The following is a 17,088-nucleotide window of genomic DNA, read 5'->3' as shown; positions in this document are numbered from 1 at the left end:
CAAGTCGTTCTTATTTACGGATCCAAGTAGCACAGGGTATCAAGGTCCAGTCGTGTTTGGCATACTATGCCTGTAACTTCTTTATCTAAGCATAATTATAAAGCCTTCTTCAACAATTCCAGTGTTCTGGGCATTGATGATAGTCTACCACAGAGAAATACTGTGGTGTTCATCGGGTGCTAACTGACAATAAAACAACCACGCCTTCGTCTCTATCTTTGGTCTCTATTGTGTGAGTTATAACCATGGAACTGATAGTTTATTCTACTCCGCGCTTACTCAGTTTGATAGGGTCCCACTCGCTTAGTAGCAGAGGCGCAGCTTGCGGCCTGCTGGCTTGCTTACATCTAGCGCTTACACGTACTACCATTGATCCAAGCTTCGAAAAGAAACTAAAGCTTGGCGTGAAGGAACCTCTCCGTAGGATGTTACTCAACTTTTTCCGTAGGACACGGAGAAACTTCAGAAAGTTCATGATAATACAAGTCTAAGAGTATATAAAGACTATTCTGATCTCTGTTTATAATTCCCAACAACTCCATTTCATCCCTCTTCATAAGTCTCTTGCCCCAGAACAACAACTTTGCCACTTTCACAAGAATTCTACTCCCTTCTTTGCCCACAATGAAGATCACTCTATTCGCTGCTACTCTCCTTGCTTCGCTGGCATCCGCCAGAGAATTCGTATTGTTTGATGATGCCAACTACAATGGCGCTTCTCATAGGGAGATACGCAATACCGACGGCGCCTGCTGTAAGTGGTGTCAACTATCAGATCCGTAAACTCCATGCTCAAGAACAATGTAGGGAATCTCAACGGTAAAGGCGATCGAGCAAGCTCCGTCGGAGGTGATGGAGGATGTACTACTTTCTTCCGGTGAGAAACCTCTTCGTCTTTCCAAGGTACTTACATAGCTTACATGTTGACATAACATCAGAGAGCGTGACTGCAGGGGATCCAGCTGGCAGCAGCGCGGTTCTGCACCCACCGTTCCAGGCTTCCTTAATGACCACATCTGGTCATTCCGCAACCAATGCTAATTGGTCGTCACGTCAATTCTGGTGACAGATCTGGGCTACTTGCCGTTGGTGATCTTTCTACGAGGATCACCCAGCATCGGGCACACGAATACGAAAATATCTCTGTTCATAAGAATGGAAGAGAGAAGGAAATGCATGTTCTGAGTCATTTCATGTCTCCAGCTTCGCACAGATCAGTTGCGATTAGTGTTACCGACAAAGCCCGTTATCAGCTGCCTGTAATGCAAGAACCACAGCTTATACTACGTCCATCGGACTTTGAACTAGCACTCATCATATGTCAATAAACAACTTTGAACCGGGAGGAATGCGTTGCAGGCTCAGCAATATGAAATTGTGACCCATCGCTTGTTTGAAACATTGATTCGTCAAAATGATTGTTTCTGAAGCTCGATAGATTCATTGAGCTCATTTATACATTGGAGATGGCCTGCTTAGGCGAGTATCCGCGCTCACTGCCCGCCGGAAAGATTCTCTCTTGGTATAATCTGTGGTCAATTACTTGTGTATGTCTAATCGGTGGACTTATGTGTACGAATTTATCTTTTCGCGGGCAAAGCACAAGTCAAACGTAGACACTATATATCTCTAGCCCCTTAAACTTCCAGAGAATTTTCAATGAGGAGGATGTCGAACTCTAAGCCCGATCTCGATGTATCGTGTTAGAGGGATTGGTTTGACATGTGTCAAGAATGTGTAAGGCCCCCTCTTATCTCTGCTGTAACAAACGACTTCTGCCTCGAGTCCTACATCTCTTCTATGCCCTCTTGAAACCGCACATGACGAAGTGTTCTCTCAACCTGGCCACGGGTATGGCTAATCACCGGATCGTGCGCCTATCGACATAACACAGCTATATCGTATCTACGCAACCGCTCAACAACATCACTCCGTCAACACCCGTCGCACCCACTCCAGCTTGGCCGCGATAGCCCGGCGTCCCAACCACGAATCTGGTGCCATCTCGTCAAACCCGTGGAAGCCGCCCGCCCACACATGCAGCTCTGCCGAGACCCCGGCCGACCAAAGCCGCGACGCGTAGTCCACTGCCTCGTCACGGCAGAACTCGGCGGAGCCCGCCTCAATGTACGCGGATGGTAACCCCGCCAGTGTCTCGGCCCGCGCAGGCGCCCAGTATGAGCTCACAAAGTCGCCAGCCCGGGCCCGGGCCCCGCCGTGCTCACCCAGTGCGATGGCCCACGCCGCCGCGTTCTTAGTCCGGTCCCACGGCTCTACGCCGTCATCGAACTGCGCGCAGCTGATGGACCTGCAGCGATCGTCGAGCATTGGGCAAGGCAGCATCTGCGCGTGCACCGGAGGGTTGAGCCCCGCGTCGCGCGCCCGCAGCGCGAGCCCGGCCGCCAGCCCGCTGCCTGCCGATTGCCCGGCCACTAAGATGCGCGCAGCGTTAATGCCTAGCACGCCTGCTGACGCCTGCACCCATTTCAGTGCCGCGAAGCAGTCATCCGATGCCGCTGGCTGCGGGTGCTCCGGCGCGCGGCGGTACTCGACGCTTATGAGCACGGCGCCTGCGGCTACAGCCCAGTCCAGCGGCTGGGAGAGTCCGACGAGGCGGTGGAGGAATATCAGGCCACCGCCATGCGCGTAAAAGATGCAGGGCCACTGCTTCTTATCACTCACTGGGGCCGCTTTGGGCGTGAAGATGGAGAGCGCGATGGGAGGGTCATTCAGGCCAAGGCCGGGGGCCGTGTGCTCGGCGTACGTGAGGGGCCGGTCGCCTATGGCTTCTGCGGCGGCAATGTGCGGGGCCTCTAAGGTACGGTCGGTGCGGGCATGGTGATTAATGACGAACTCTGGGGTAATGGGACCGAACGGCTCAAAGGCAGCTTGGATGGGCGCGAGCTCCGAGTCAAAAGGGGGTCGGGGTAGCCGCATGATAATGTGTATTTAATGGATGGGAGAGGGATGAGATAGGATGAAGAGGGAGTGTGTAAGTGAGCCGCGAGTATGCGTACCTTATAGATTGGTTCATAAGAGAGGAGAGACAACGGGACAATTTAAGTGAGGAGCTTGGAACCGCAGTGATGAAGGCAAGTAACGAGAATGTTCCTAGATGCTTGACGACCAAGCCTCGTCTGTATCTTGGCGGCTTTCGTAACAGATACTGTCTTTGCGAATCCTTCACAACAGGCGACTTGGAGTTGCCGGTGATGGTGACAGTGGTCGAGATCGATCTATGTACCTACCTTAGGCAAGTACATGCAAGCGGCGAGTGACAGGGGCGGCCAATCCATCTCGCTCATCCGAGATGGACAGCAGCAAGGGCTCTCTGCAGTCCAAAGATCCGTCTGGGAATACCCCTCTCGGGGCGTATTCCCATGAATGTTCCCACAGTGAACGACACCGTGTACTATCAGGACCCCGTTTTGATGCAGTCATGCAGTCTACCCTGGTCTGACCTACCGTAGTGCGGTGGAGGCAAAGTGGACATTCCAACTCAGGAAAGAGGAGGGGAGGGGGTGTGAGTTGTGTTGGACCGCCAGACTTGACCCCGGCATGTTGACATGGATGCAATTGAAAGCACTCACAATTTGGGTGTCTGTGAAGTTGATGAGAGTACATCAGCAGTAAGCCATAGCCATAGGTCAGCGACGACTTCAAGTATAGATATTGGCAGACGGCAGTTAGATACTTAGGCAAGTTGACTCATTGATTCATTCGATTTACCTTACTTCACTGAACAACGTCAAGATTGGCCATCTTCCTTTCGAGCCAAGTGACTTTCTTTCTTCTTTCTATCTGGCACACTTTCTCCCAAGACTTTACTTATTACTCTTAACGATGTCCCTCCCCCCTATTCCTCAGCTTGATCCTGCTACCTTTCGCTGGCACCCGTCGCCTGATGACCCCCGAGCCGTACGGCGCCTTGGGCTCGGCACCGAAGCTTGGGTCGGCCTGCGCGGCCCCAACTCTCGCGGGCAATATGATAACTACCTCAATACTACTCTCCGTATCGAAGCTGACGGCCTTTCCTTGGCTGGCCTTGCGCGGCATCTCGCGGATGCGCTGGTTCATCTCCGGTTTTACCACCCCGAGGTCGCTTGCACCACCGCCTGGGCCTCCGAGTACGGACCCCCGCACATCATCTACAACCCTCCGACGTGCGACGCCGAAGCCTTGCGATGGGCGCGGGCCGCCGTTACCGCAAGATCCACGTCCCAGACCGGGCTGCAGGTTGCGGCCCAGATCGGCAAGCAGCGCCAGATCGATCCAGCCAAGTCCCTCCCGCCCGTGACGCTCGTCGTCGTGGCTGACGTGCAAAACGAGGAGGCGTTGCTGGCAGCCGGTGCACGCGTGGACGTTCTCGGCGTCTTCAATCACATCCACTGGGATAGCATCAGCGCGCGAGTCTTCGTAGGGGACCTGCTGCGCCGCCTTGGACAGCAGCTAGGTGTCAGTAAGGCAGAGACGGCGTCGTCGCAGTACGCGTGGGGTAGCGAGATCGCGAACCTGAACGTGCCCGTTCTCGATGCGTGCAAGGTTGATGTCGGCGCTCTAGGCGAGGACTACAAGAAGACGCGGGATGAGTTCATCGCCGCCCTCCTCAAAAGCGGAGTGAGTCTCTTCCTTCAAACCCCTTTCTTCCACAACAACATCCATCTCTCTCCGCTGCATTACCACAGCTAATGCCTCAAAGTCCAGCTGGGGCTTACCTGTTGCTGCTGATACCGGCGCACCTCGCACGATATGGCGCACATTCACCGTTGAGCAGAGCGCTGCTATCAAGGCCGCCATCAAGACGCACCTTGGTCCAGATTACACCGTCACTCACCTCGGCCACGCCGCCATGGTCCTTGCCCTCCTCCGTGCCCGGCCTCTCCCCGCCGACGTCTCGGATACCGTCGCTCTCGCCTCGCCGCTGCCCGTGAACGGCAGACGTTACCTTCGCGGCGACGCGGCACAGCGCTATGGCTCGTGCCAGGCCGGCGCCTCAGTTGAGTTCGCACCGTTGCGCGAGTGGGCCGTAGATGAGAGCAATGCCGACGCCGTGCGGACTACGCTGGGGGCGCTGGCAACGCACGTCAAGGACGGCTATGAGTATTGGCTACGGAATGAGTTTCAGCTCGCCATCGACCAGGCCAAGGGCAATTTTCTCGCAAGTGTGCTCGGGTCGTGCGTATTTTGTTATGTCAATGTTGATCACTGGGTGCACCGGCTGACGCGTCTTGTAACTAATCAGTGCACCGCCATCGTTCCCGCCTACTAGCTTTCCGGTCTGTATCTTGTCTTCCAGACCATTCTACTCAATATGGCGGATCTTTGTATACTGACATTACGCTTCTCTCGCAGGTCTTTGCTAGCGACGGCATCGTGGACAAGTACATCCCTAGAGAGGTATTCGGCGCGGGCGAAGAGAAGCTCCTCGCTGTGGAAAGCTGCTTGTTTCACCTGGATACTTATCTCTCCGACGTGTGAGTACATGTCTTCCTCATAGTCTTTGAAAGCCCCAATCATTTGACTTGCACTTGTTGCTAGCGATATGCTGACCACTACCCCTTGCATAGGCTCGTCAGGATGGACAGCTGGAAGGGCGCCACGGGGCTGTCCATCTGCTTCAATGACGGCCGCTTGAACGCGACGCTTGCAGATCAATTTCTTGGCTACATTGCGGAGTTCATGTTGAAGTTCGCGGAGCAGTGATTGGAGCTTATCTTACATGGAACATTGTCGAAAGAGGGTGATGACGCTGGCCGGCGTGAGATGTCGGACCCTATCGTCCTAGACATGTAGAATAGACACGAGCATTAAATAAGCATATAAGTTTGGTTTACCTGAAGTTGTCCATGGAGATGTGATGTCTAGATTGGAGGACCCATCCCTAAGCAAATTGAAGAACGTCAATCAGAAAGTTGGCAGGAAAAATCTTTCAAGCGAGCTTGAGGCAGGAGCATGATATCATCGGCTTCTAAAGAAACGTGCATAATTTCAGAGTGAGTCTTGGATTCAAGTTCGCAGATGATCTTCTGTTGTTTTTCTTTTCAATCTTCCTCTTTGAGTAAAAAAACTAAGTAAAAAATTCCAGTTCGTTGCATTCAAGGATACGAATCAATCAATATAACACAACAATTAACATCCAGTTCTAGCGCAAAATCCCACGAAAGACTCAAAAATGCTCGAACTGCTGACGAAGAATATTATCCACACTTTTTATGAAAACAACCAAAATTTGTCACCTCTCCAAACCATCTCCTCATTTCGCCGCGTCTTTTATTACCCTTTGAACGACCACCTCCAGCTCCCGGACAAGTTCCTCCAGCCTTTCCAGACTAAAGTTGACCGTGTTGGCGCTGTACCATAGGTTCCATGTCTCGGTCTCTGGGTCCGGCCGCGCGATGAGCCACACCTCCTCCGAGTGATCCCACACCTTGTCCGGTCCGAACCAGCCGAGCTCCTGACAGCACTCGCCATCGCCCATAAGATCCACCGTGAACGGCTCCGGGTTCTGAAACTGTAGAATGTACGTCGACCGACGTTCATCGGGCTGCCACGACGCTGCGGGTGTGCAGGCCTCGAACAGCGGCGCGACTGTGCTCGTCTCGAAGCCGAGCACGTCGAGCTGCGCCTGCCGCGTTGCCTCGAGCGTGCCTTCAAATGTCTTTTGAGCATCGAGTCGCACGCGCAGAGGCACCATGTTAACAGTTGGGCCGACGACGTTGGCCAGCGCGGGTGGAAGTGTGGAACGGCCCGACACTGTCATGGTCGTCACCACGTCATCAGTATCGCGCAGCTGAGCGAGCGCCTGCACACACGCCGCGACGTAAAGATTCGCCGCTGTGAAGCCATCGAACGCGGGCGGCGCCTGGATGGCGCGCTTGATAGACACAATCTCAGCGGGCTGCCCCGTAGGGGTCAGCGCGAGAGGCTTCGAACCACAAAGCACCTCGCGCCAGTGAGCTAGCATCCTATCCTCCGCCTCCCGCACACACTCAATGAAGCCCGAGAAGCGCGCCATGGGTGCCAGAGCCTTGCCCTGAAGGCTGGCCGCGAAGCAGTCGAGGATGGGTGTCAAGCTGGTGCGGTCGAAATGGGCGTGAGAAAGCCGGAGGCCCCAGCGGGTGGACTGACCCGCACCGTGAAGCACGTAGAACCGCGTGTAAAGAGACCCTGGAACCATGGCAGGCTGGAGGGCGGCGTGGAAGACTTCCGTGGCGAAGCCATCCATATCTTGGTGGTCACCAATCTGGTGTCGTTCCACCGGCGCCGCCGAACCTCGTGGGATCACCTGTAACATCCTCTTGCCAGGCGTCACGAACACGGCGGCTAGGATGCTGAGGTGGTCCCAGACCTTTTGGCAACACTCCTCTATCGTGTCGAGGGAGACGCGCTCGGGTACGTCTACGTGGACCATGAAGCACCCCTGTGCCGGATTGTACATGGCCGCGTCGGCGCACATGGCCTGGGTGGCCGTCGTTGGCATGACATCCTGGATATCTTCGAGCGGGAATTCGACGGCCGGCGCAATCGTCTCTCTAATGAAAGCACCGAGTTCTTGCCCTGCCAGGTCATCATCAGAGAGCAGGGTGAACGGCCGTGGCTCCGAGTACGCCGATTGTTTCTTCTGCACCATCTTGATCCGCTTCGCCATGTCGCTGAGGCGCGGACTCTGGAAGATGTCAGCCACAGTCAAGCGCATGTCGTGCTCGTGGGCTAGGGCTACTATGCGCATGGCCTGGATGGAGTCGCCGCCGATGACAAAGAAGTTGCTCTCCGCGCTGATCTTTGATATCTCAGTCTGGTTGAGCACCCGCGCCCAGAGTTCCCTGAGTTGCATCTCCTCGGGAGTGGACGGTTCCCTCGAGGTGATACCCGAGTGAGTCTCGTGTAGAGCGACCAGCTGATCCCGCGTCATCGCGGCTCCCATCTCGCGCAGGCGCTTGCGATCTGTCTTGCCTGTCATCGTGAGCGGGATTTGCTTGAGTGGAATGTAAGCCGTAGGCACGAGGTGTGCGGGAAGTGCGCTGGCCAGCTCCTTGCTAGGCTTCCCAACCACCAGGGAGACGAGGACATCATCCAAGGACGCCTCGCCGGGGGATGAGAGGGCAACGTAGGCCACGAGGATGGGCTCCTGGCCTTCTGGCTTGATGACCTCGGCAACCAAGGTGACGGTCTCGTACCGGCTGGCCATGACGCGGTGGAGGTGGTGCTCAATGTCTTCCAGCTCGACTCTCTGGCCACGGATCTTGACCTGTGTGTCTTTGCGCCCGACAAATACTAGAGGTCCGTCATCGAGTTGTCGCACGAGATCGCCAGTTCTGTAAAGACGTCCCTGACGGCCCGGGACACCGCCCCCTCCCCTTACAAGCCACGATGGGTCGTGGACGAACGCAGCTGCCGTCTTTTCCTTTTCATTCAGATACCCGGCGCCGACGATGGGGCCCTCAAGCCAGAGCTCTCCCGTGATTCCTGGCGGCATCAATCGGCCGGTGTCCGGGTCTACAACCCAGGTGAGGGAGCCCAACCCGCTGCCTATGCCGACATTTGGTTGGTCACTGGTCTCCCCTCGCAGAGCCGTCGAGATGGGGGTGCACTCGGCGGGGCCATAAGCTTGCTTGATGACCCCAGGTGTCCAGATCTCGACATCTTCCTTGCGAATCGGCTCGCCCAAGGAAATGAGGTTGTTGACGGCCGGGAGTGACGCCGGGTTCAGGAGACGGTGGGTCGTGGCGTTCAAATTGAGCATGTTGGCTCCCATGTGGTTAATCGAGGCAGACAGATCGTTCCGCCGATCCTCGTCCAGAGGAATGCAGACGCACCCACCGGCTTCGAGTGTATGAAGCATGTTGAACCAAGCGCCATCGAAGGAGTAGGACGCAAAGTCGTACACGCGAGAGGTGGTCTGGTAGCCGAAGAATTCGCCCTGGTAGTGCAGCGCACTCGCGTAGTTGGAGTGAGTAACTTGGGCCCCCTTGGGCAGTCCAGTGCTGCCGGAAGTAAAGACGAGGTACAGCAAGCTAGACGTTGGCACTACGGGAAGAGGCACTTCAACGTCAATAGCCTCGAGCTCGTCCAGAGCCTGTCGATCCAAGACTATCACCTCCAGTCCGTCGGACGTGCAGAGCCTTGATGGCTCGTCCCTGCGCAGAGCTGAGGCAATCATGACGCTAGGCCCGACCTGCTGCACAATTGTCTGCAACCGCTGCTCTGGTTGTCCCCCGTCCAGCAGGACAGAACATCCTCCGGCCTTCATGACGCCCATGACAGCCACGGGAGTCCACATGGACTTCTCGAAGCAGAGGGGCACAATCATGTTTGGGCCGACTCCGAGTTTGATAAGACGGCGAGCTAACGTTGATGATAGGGCGTCTAATTGTGCGTATGTAAGGTCGCCGTCCCAAGCATGGATAGCTTCTGCCTCGGGATGTTGATGGACGCGGTCGATTATCATGTCGTGCACACAGCGGTCCATGGTTGGGGGAACTTGAGCGTTCCAGCGCCACATGTCTTTCATATCTTGGGGAGACGCTACCTCAAGATCAGAAACTTTCAGGGCAAGATTCTCTGCGTCGCTCAACTGCTTCAAGATGTGCTCAAACTGCCCCAGAATCCTGGAAACCCGCTCTTCCTTGATCACAGACGAGTCGAAGACGGCATAGATATGCACGCCATCGACCTCGAGGTAGCAGTACAGCGTGAGAGCATACGACTTGGTCTCGTGTACAAAGCCAGAGACGTGAGACATGAGACGGTTCTGCCTCAGCGACAGATTTTGGCCAAGAGGTTGGATCAAGAGGAGCGTCTGTGCTTGGCAAGCATCCCGAGCAGCGCCGGAAACTCGTTTGATGTTCTGAATACCAAACTGCTCAAACGGAAGCATGTCCACCATCTGCTTCTGTATCGCGTGCAGCATATCCTCCACATTCTCATCATTGTGTAGCATCACTCGTACGGGAACCGGGGCGATGGTTGGCGCCGTCATGCGCTCTACGCCAGCGACATCGGCCTGCCGGCCCGTCAAGGTCGCACCAAAGACGATGTCCTTGGATCCGGAGATCTGAGATTGCAGAATTGCCCAGGCGGTGCGAACAGCCGTTGCGGGTGTGGTGCTGCTGCGGAGCCAGGCGAGGCTCACGAGATGGTCCACGACGGTATCAGCAAGGGGCACCTTCGAGGGGTCGGGCAGCGCAGGGAAGGAAACCGCGCCATCGCCGCCATCGAATTGGGCTTGCCAGAAATTCTCTGCGGCTGTGTTGTCCTGCTGGAGTACGTGTTTGACGAAACTCTGGAAGGGAGCAAAGACTGGTGACTGGCCGTCGTTGTACACCTGTTCGATCGCGTCCAAGATGAGTGGCGCAGACCAACCGTCATAGAGCGCGTGATGGATTGTCCACACGAAGTATGTCGCTCCCTCCCGAGCGCTTTCACCAAGAGCAAAGAAGGACAGCCCTGACCCGAGAGCCTGGCTGGGTTTGTGGCTCTCCAGAGAAGAGATAGAATCCATGTCCAGAACGGGACCCCATTGGAAACATTCGTTGACAAGAACCTGAACCAGCCCATCGTCGGGGAGACTCACTACTCGGGTGCGCAACGTCGGTGCCTTGGCCACTACTTCTTCGCACGCTCTCTTGAATCGAGCTAGATCAGTCGAAGCGGGAAGGCGGTACACGCTGCGTGCAACGTAATCTCCCTCACGCTGAGCAGTCATCGCTAGCAGACCCTCTTGCAGAGGTGTACACGGGAAGATATCTTCGATCTGGCTCGGTTCGACCTCAGCAAGCTTTGCAGCATACTCTAGCGCCGTACGGCGATCCGTTTCTGGCTTAAGAAGCGACAGTGGAGGAATGGTATCGCCTTCTGGCGCAATCTCCAATCGAGGCTTGAGCGAACGAGCTTGATCTCTCAATCTGGGACTTCGAAAAATCTGCTGAACCGTCAAATCAAGACCTTGAGCGCGGGCGAGGCTGACGAGGCGAATGGCTTCAAGTGAACTGCCGCCAATGTAGAAGAAACTGTCGTCGAGACCTAGTTGGCCAGGCTCACGGTCCAGGACGATGGCCCAAAGCTCTTGTAGTTTGAGTTCCGTCTCCGTCAGGGGCTCTTGGCCGGTAGACGGAAGCGAAGGGGAAGGGCCCAGAAGAGTCAACACGCCCAGAGGGAGGTCTGCGGCTAACTCTTGCAGGCGCCGTATGTCAGTCTTCCAAGATGCGTTTCTTGGCATTTGAGACACCGGGACGAACTGCGTCGGGACCATGTAAGAGGGGAGAGCCTTTGACAGTAGTTTATGCGCAGCCTTGACGCTGGCTTGCCATTCATCCGTTCCCAAGAGGTACAATGCGACAATGTTGTCTTCCTGGGTCTGGACAAGGCCGGCACCGTCTCGTAATTGCACGAATGCTGCGAGACTCTTGGTAGCGCCCAGGACATGGGGTGCGATGACAACCGGGAGGACTGTTGAGGCCTTGGGGAAAGCCTCCTTGAGATGGTGCTGCACCTCGCCGAGTTCGAGACGTTGGCCGCGCAACTTGATCTGCGAGTCCTTGCGGCCGACGAAGCGCACCACTCCGTCGGAATCATATTGAACCAAGTCACCAGTCTTGTAGAATCGCCGAGGCTCGCCCTGGCTATTGTTCTTGTCGCTGCACCAGTCGGGGGCACCGACAAAGAACTGCTCCGTCATCTCAGGCTTGGCCAGATATCCCCGGCCAACATTCGGACCTTCGATCAGGAGTTCACCCACGGAGCCAATAGGCAAAATGACGTGGCGGCTATTGGGGTCCACGATCCACAATCGTGTGCCGAATCCTCTGCCGATGACACCAGCATCGGTCCCCTTCACGTAAACATGACTTGCCGAGGTCACGGCGCACTCCGCAGGACCATAACTGATGATTGTCTCAGCATGATTCGCCCAGCGGGTCAAAAGGTCCTTGGAGGCAACCTCACCACCTAGTATAATGGTCTTGAGGCCAGGCATGTCGGTCGGGGTGAGCAGACTGGCTAGGGACGGGGTGATCTTGGCCGACTCGACCTGGAACCGCGCCACGAAGCCTGCAAGGTCGTTCATCCGCTCGTCCTCTGAAGGGACGCAGATGGTGCCGCCGTGGAACAGGGTGCAGAAGATGTCCGAGTTGGCCATGTCAAACGTGTAGGCAGCAAACTGCAGCACGCGAAGACCACGCCGAATCTTAAAGGCCTGGCCGTGCTGATGGGCGGTGGCACACATGTGCCTATGCTCTAAAACGATGCCTTTAGGGGAACCTGTGCTACCCGAAGTAAAGACGACGATGCAAGCATTTCTCGGGCTGGCTTTCTTGATATCGAGAGAAGGAAGTGAGTGGTGATCTGTGTCTTTGGGTAATGCGAGGAGGTAGTCCCGCGAGATGGGCACCACGTTCTGCACCAGTCCCTCAAAACGGTCAACGGAATCAGGAGATACCAAAGCGACTGTTGCTTGGGTCTGTTGCACAATCTCCTGGATTCTGGTATCAGGATATTCCGGGTCGAGTGCAGTGTAAGCACCTCCGGCTCGAAGAATTGAGAGCATGGCAACGATGGCGAAGGCGGACTTGGGAAAGCAAACTGGCACAATGACTTCTGGCCCTACGCCACACTCTTGAGAGAGGTACTTGGCGAGGCGCGCAGTCGTAGCCTCCAACTCCCCATAGGTGTAAGCCTGATGAGTACTTAGGATGGCTGGGGTGTTGGGTTGTGAGGTAGCTTGCTTCTCGAAATGCCAATGGAGGCACTCGTCATGAGAAGAGTGCTCTGCGCCATTCCATGCAAGGATTGTGTCGAAATCCTCAACACTACATGCCGCATTCGCTGTCATCTCGATGGCTTTCGTGGATAAAGTTGGCGTGTCTTGAAGTTCTTGGCTATGCGACAACACCCAAGGGCGTGTCAAGACAGGTTCCGTTTCTACGCCCATGATGATGGTTGATAGCAGCTGAACTGCGAAGTATTGGTAGCAAAGAGCGAATGAAGGAGTTGGAGGCTAAAGGACAGATCCAGTTGATGGTGCACGTTGCTGAGAAGAGCAGATAGTTTGTGATGAAGTCAAGTCCTTTCTGGATGGCAGTCTGTGTCTACTATGTATCCAAAGTTTCCCGTTGTCGTCGTCGTCGTCGTCGTCGTGGTGCTGGGGAGCACCGTATCTGGGGGCCAGGATTCCTTCAACACTGCCCATCGCAACTCGATGTCTATCATGCAGCTTGATTGACCCCTCCCGCGTGTCAGCATCATCTCCATATTCGCCTGGCGAAGCGATATCTCTCCAGGGCATCGAGCTTCCGAGGTTTGCCTAGATGTCGAGGCAGATTCCGGCTACAGAAACATGAACAACACGGGGGGTGACAGTTCTCGCAAGACTCACGGCTGGCGTGGTTCGAGCACCCGCACTGTATACATTCGGGGAAAAAGATGCCGGTCTGAAGGAAGCTGACGCTGGATTGCAAAATCAGTCTAGAACCTCTAACCTTGCCACCTGCAACAGAGATTTCGTTCCACAGAATAGATAAGAGACCTGTCAATATGAGGTTCTAGATCTCCGAAGGCGGGGGTTTCATGCAGCTTACGATCACACACCCACTGGGATGCAACTAGGCATGCAGGGTCCTACAGCCCTGAACCCCTGACCCTGACCCCGATTCCTTCGCCATACGGGCGTGAAAATCGGACGAATTTCTTGTCCCGCCGCGACAATTGAACCGCAAGATCAGGAAAGCATGGGTTTGCTGAGGCTCCAAAGTGAATGATATCCTGTGTTATCACGACATCTGAAGCAAGCAGCCATTTCGGGCGAACTCGAGATATGGCCTGGAACACGTCTCACATGGGGTGTAAGATTCTATCGTAAGATTGCGCAGCTCCGGCCGGGACCTCGAAGCAAAAGTTCCTCCGTGCATTAAGTGCATTCAGGCTACAGAGCTTCAGGTTCGTGATGTGTGAAGTGGCGATGATAGTGAGCTCGTTTGTCAATGCCTTTGATAGACAAACCGCCATTGCATAGCAAAATCACTCGTGTAATTTAACTCATCAATCTGAATGGCAATCTCACCGCAAGGTGACTCGGTCCCGAACTAGAACATAATCATTTCCCTACTTCAATCTCCAAACCACCTTTGCCCTCTATGAGATCTCTGTCTCTGTACATAATCTTTTTACACGTTTGAAATCAAAGAAGCATCATGATTGAAGACGCGCTCCTTGCTGCTCTTCAGCAGTTTTTCTCGCCCGAGGGTCTTGGTGTTGTAATTGCACTGGCCTTGAGTGCAATCCTTGGAAGACTCACTATTTTCGCACGCGAAGACAAGAATGACATATCCAGTCTCCCTCTTGTCAACGGCAAGAAATGGTGGCAGTTGACGGCCAAGGAGCAGCGAAAAACGTTTTGCAACCATGCCAAGGAGATTCTTGATCATGCGCTTCTCAATGTAAGTAAGCTATTAATCTCCACTAACGGAAAACTAGGGTCGCACAGTATAACTTACAGATGTTGCTAGGTTGGTGACAAGTTCCGTGTGCAAACTGAGAATGGCGTTGAGCTTCTCCTCTCTGCCGACTATGCCAGTGGAATTAAGGACGACGAGGCGCTTGACTTTGGCAAGCACGTGGAGGAGGTGAGCAACTGTGACCAAGACTGATGCTGTGACAAAAAGCTCATTTTGATGTAGGACATGCACACCAGTCTGGATGGTTTTGCTCCTTTTCGCCAAGGACAAACCCGTGACAGGATCTTTCACGATGCTGTTAAGATCAACCTCATCCAGGATATCGTCAGACTCAATACTCCCCTCTCCGAGGAGGCAAACCATGCGCTGCAAAAGCACTTTACCAATAAAGCAAGTTAGTCGACTGGACGTGTAATGCAATCAGGATGAGAAAATGCTGACGTTCAACGACAGAATGGCACGAGATTCCGCTCAAGATTCTCGCTTTCAAGATCGTCTCCCAACTGTCTTCCCGAGTCTTCCTCGGCGAAGAGCTCTGTCGCAATGATGACTGGCTTCAGGTCACGGTCGACTACACCAGGGACTCAATGCAGGCCGCGCAAGACCTACGCTTATGGCCCAAGTTCCTGCGTCCGCTTGCCTACTGGTATATGCCCCGGTGCCGAGCCATCAGACAAGAGCTACAGACGTCTTTCAACATTGTCGATCCGGTCCTCCAAAATCGCCGCCGCGAGAAAGAGAAGCGGGTGAAACAGGGTCTCGAACCCGTTCGCCACCTCGATGCGATGCAGTGGATGGAGGACGCGGCCAACGGCCGTCCCTATGACGCCACCGTTGCCCAGATTATGATGGCCATCGCCGCCAACTTTTCGGGGTCAGACTCGTTGAGCACGCTCATGATCTATCTCTGCCAGGACCCCCAGCTGGTCGCGGACATGCGCAAGGAGGTCATTACCGTCTTGTCCGAGAACAAGTGGAGCAAGTCTACCCTTTACAAGCTGCGTCTTATGGACAGTGTGCTTAAAGAGAGTCAGCGCATGAAACCCGCAGCCATTGGTAAGAGAACATATCTATGGGCATTTCTCCGATTTCAAAAATTGAGCCACTGACATAGCCCCCCACAGCTGTCATGCGTCGTATCGCGCTAAAGGACACAAAGTTACAAGACGGTACCAAGATCCCCAAAGGCACTAAGCTCATGGTATCCACCTCGAAGTCTTGGGATGCAGGCAAGTACCCCAACCCAGAGAAGTTTGACGGCTACCGCTTCCTGCGCATGCGTGAGGAGCAAGGGCTCGAGACGGCACAATTCGTGTCGACGACACCGGATGCCCTGGGCTTCGGCATGGGCAAGCATGCGTGCCCGGGCCGTTTCTTCGCCGCCAACGAGCTCAAGATCGCCCTCAGCCACATCCTTCTGAAGTACGACTTCAAGCTGGCTCCGGGCGCTCCCACGGATCCTACGTTCCAGGCTTTGTACTGGTCGGCTAACGACAATGCACGAATTATGATTCGACGCCGCAAGGAGGAGATTGAGCTGTAGATGATTTGCATGCTGCAGTCGGTGCGACAGGCTCTACGTTTGCATATAGTCCACATCCCACCATATTGTAGTCACGATGTAACAGGTTCAAGCAAATGAGCTGTGAGTCGGGTGGTGATTCACGCCAAATAACAGCCTTACTAGACAGGATAATATGATGACCTCAGAAATTCAGAATGAATCCATGTTGTTGAGAACAATCATGCACACTATGACCCAATGTTGTACGCTACTTCATCGCATTTGGCGAAGATGGACTTGAGGACAGCGATCAGCTTTCACAAAACCTTCACAGTTCGTTACTCTGTGTCTATGTTCAAATTCGCTGGATTTATTGGTGTTGTCTTTCATTTCTACGAGTATTCTTCATTTTGATATGTAAAGAACGAGCTACGATGTCTAAGGGTACCATTTTACGTTTCAATCGGGAATGTTTGTGAGAATCTCTGACTAGGCCTTTCAATCCATCGGATAACGCGTGAGAAGCAAGGCAATCGCACATTCAGACGATGGTTTACTAGACGTCCGACGGGGGAAATCGAAGAAATCGCGACAATTCAAAGTACGATACGAGATGCTGTGTTGTGGCACAGCCGTTAACATTGGCCGGGATTGCTCACAAACGGCCTGCGCTTATAGTACTTTTGGCAAGCACTGTTGCATTCCGTCGGCTAAAACAATACGCATCATGGCGGTCGCACTGATACGGCCAATCAGTGTTGTGGGAATGGCAATAAGCCACATACTCCGGTCCAACTCGGTCTCCCAGATTAGGTCTCCCAAGGTCTAGAATCCTGTTTTCTGGTCCGGCTCTCTGTTTCCATTCCCCTCAAAGTACTTTGGTTGTGGGACGGACCCTGAAGCTTCGCACTTCTTTCCTGAGTGTCTCCAACCCCAGACTCTTATCAGCCCCGTACGGAAAGGACCCTGAGCATCAGGGTCCAGCCCCATCTGCGAACAGAGCCTCCAAGATACATGGGCGGAAACGTACGGTCCACGCCCATACTTATCACTACTCAGTAACACACTGACGAGTAAGGCAACAGAGAATGACGCCCGTAAACGGCGTGCCGTTTTGTGGAATGTCCCTGAAGA

At 54.3% G+C, this 17,088-nt stretch overlaps 4 protein-coding genes across 4 annotated transcripts; 2 read left to right on the top strand and 2 right to left on the bottom strand.

Moving 5' to 3' along the window:
• Positions 1-1,926: 1,926 nt before the first annotated feature.
• On the bottom strand, positions 1,927-2,937 carry HER10_EVM0012011 (putative alpha/beta hydrolase fold-3 domain-containing protein; the record flags this gene model as incomplete). Its single annotated transcript, XM_035481416.1, has 1 exon — positions 1,927-2,937. One exon carries the CDS (start codon positions 2,935-2,937, stop codon positions 1,927-1,929), a length of 1,011 nt encoding a protein of 336 aa, XP_035326365.1.
• A 906-nt stretch (positions 2,938-3,843) lies between these two features.
• Positions 3,844-5,703, top strand: HER10_EVM0001195 (uncharacterized protein; the record flags this gene model as incomplete). The annotated part of the gene is made up of 4 exons (XM_035470950.1): positions 3,844-4,617; positions 4,700-5,179; positions 5,353-5,474; positions 5,568-5,703. The coding sequence occupies 4 exons, from the start codon at positions 3,844-3,846 to the stop codon at positions 5,701-5,703; spliced, it is 1,512 nt and encodes a 503-aa protein (XP_035326045.1).
• Positions 5,704-6,253: 550 nt separating this feature from the next.
• HER10_EVM0012574 (uncharacterized protein) lies at positions 6,254-12,928 on the bottom strand (the record flags this gene model as incomplete). The annotated part of the gene is made up of 1 exon (XM_035481967.1): positions 6,254-12,928. The coding sequence occupies one exon, from the start codon at positions 12,926-12,928 to the stop codon at positions 6,254-6,256; it is 6,675 nt and encodes a 2,224-aa protein (XP_035326378.1).
• A 1,258-nt stretch (positions 12,929-14,186) lies between these two features.
• Positions 14,187-15,993, top strand: HER10_EVM0009539 (uncharacterized protein; the record flags this gene model as incomplete). The annotated part of the gene is made up of 6 exons (XM_035479025.1): positions 14,187-14,432; positions 14,502-14,618; positions 14,673-14,774; positions 14,805-14,844; positions 14,904-15,506; positions 15,575-15,993. The coding sequence occupies 6 exons, from the start codon at positions 14,187-14,189 to the stop codon at positions 15,991-15,993; spliced, it is 1,527 nt and encodes a 508-aa protein (XP_035326300.1).
• Between the last annotated feature and the right edge of the window lie 1,095 nt (positions 15,994-17,088).

Source organism: Colletotrichum scovillei (assembly GCF_011075155.1).
Source record: "Colletotrichum scovillei strain TJNH1 chromosome Unknown Contig00012, whole genome shotgun sequence".
Taxonomy (NCBI): Eukaryota; Fungi; Ascomycota; class Sordariomycetes; order Glomerellales; family Glomerellaceae; genus Colletotrichum; species Colletotrichum scovillei.
Note: the sequence above shows the minus strand (reverse complement) of the source record. Positions and strands in the feature narration are given on the sequence as shown.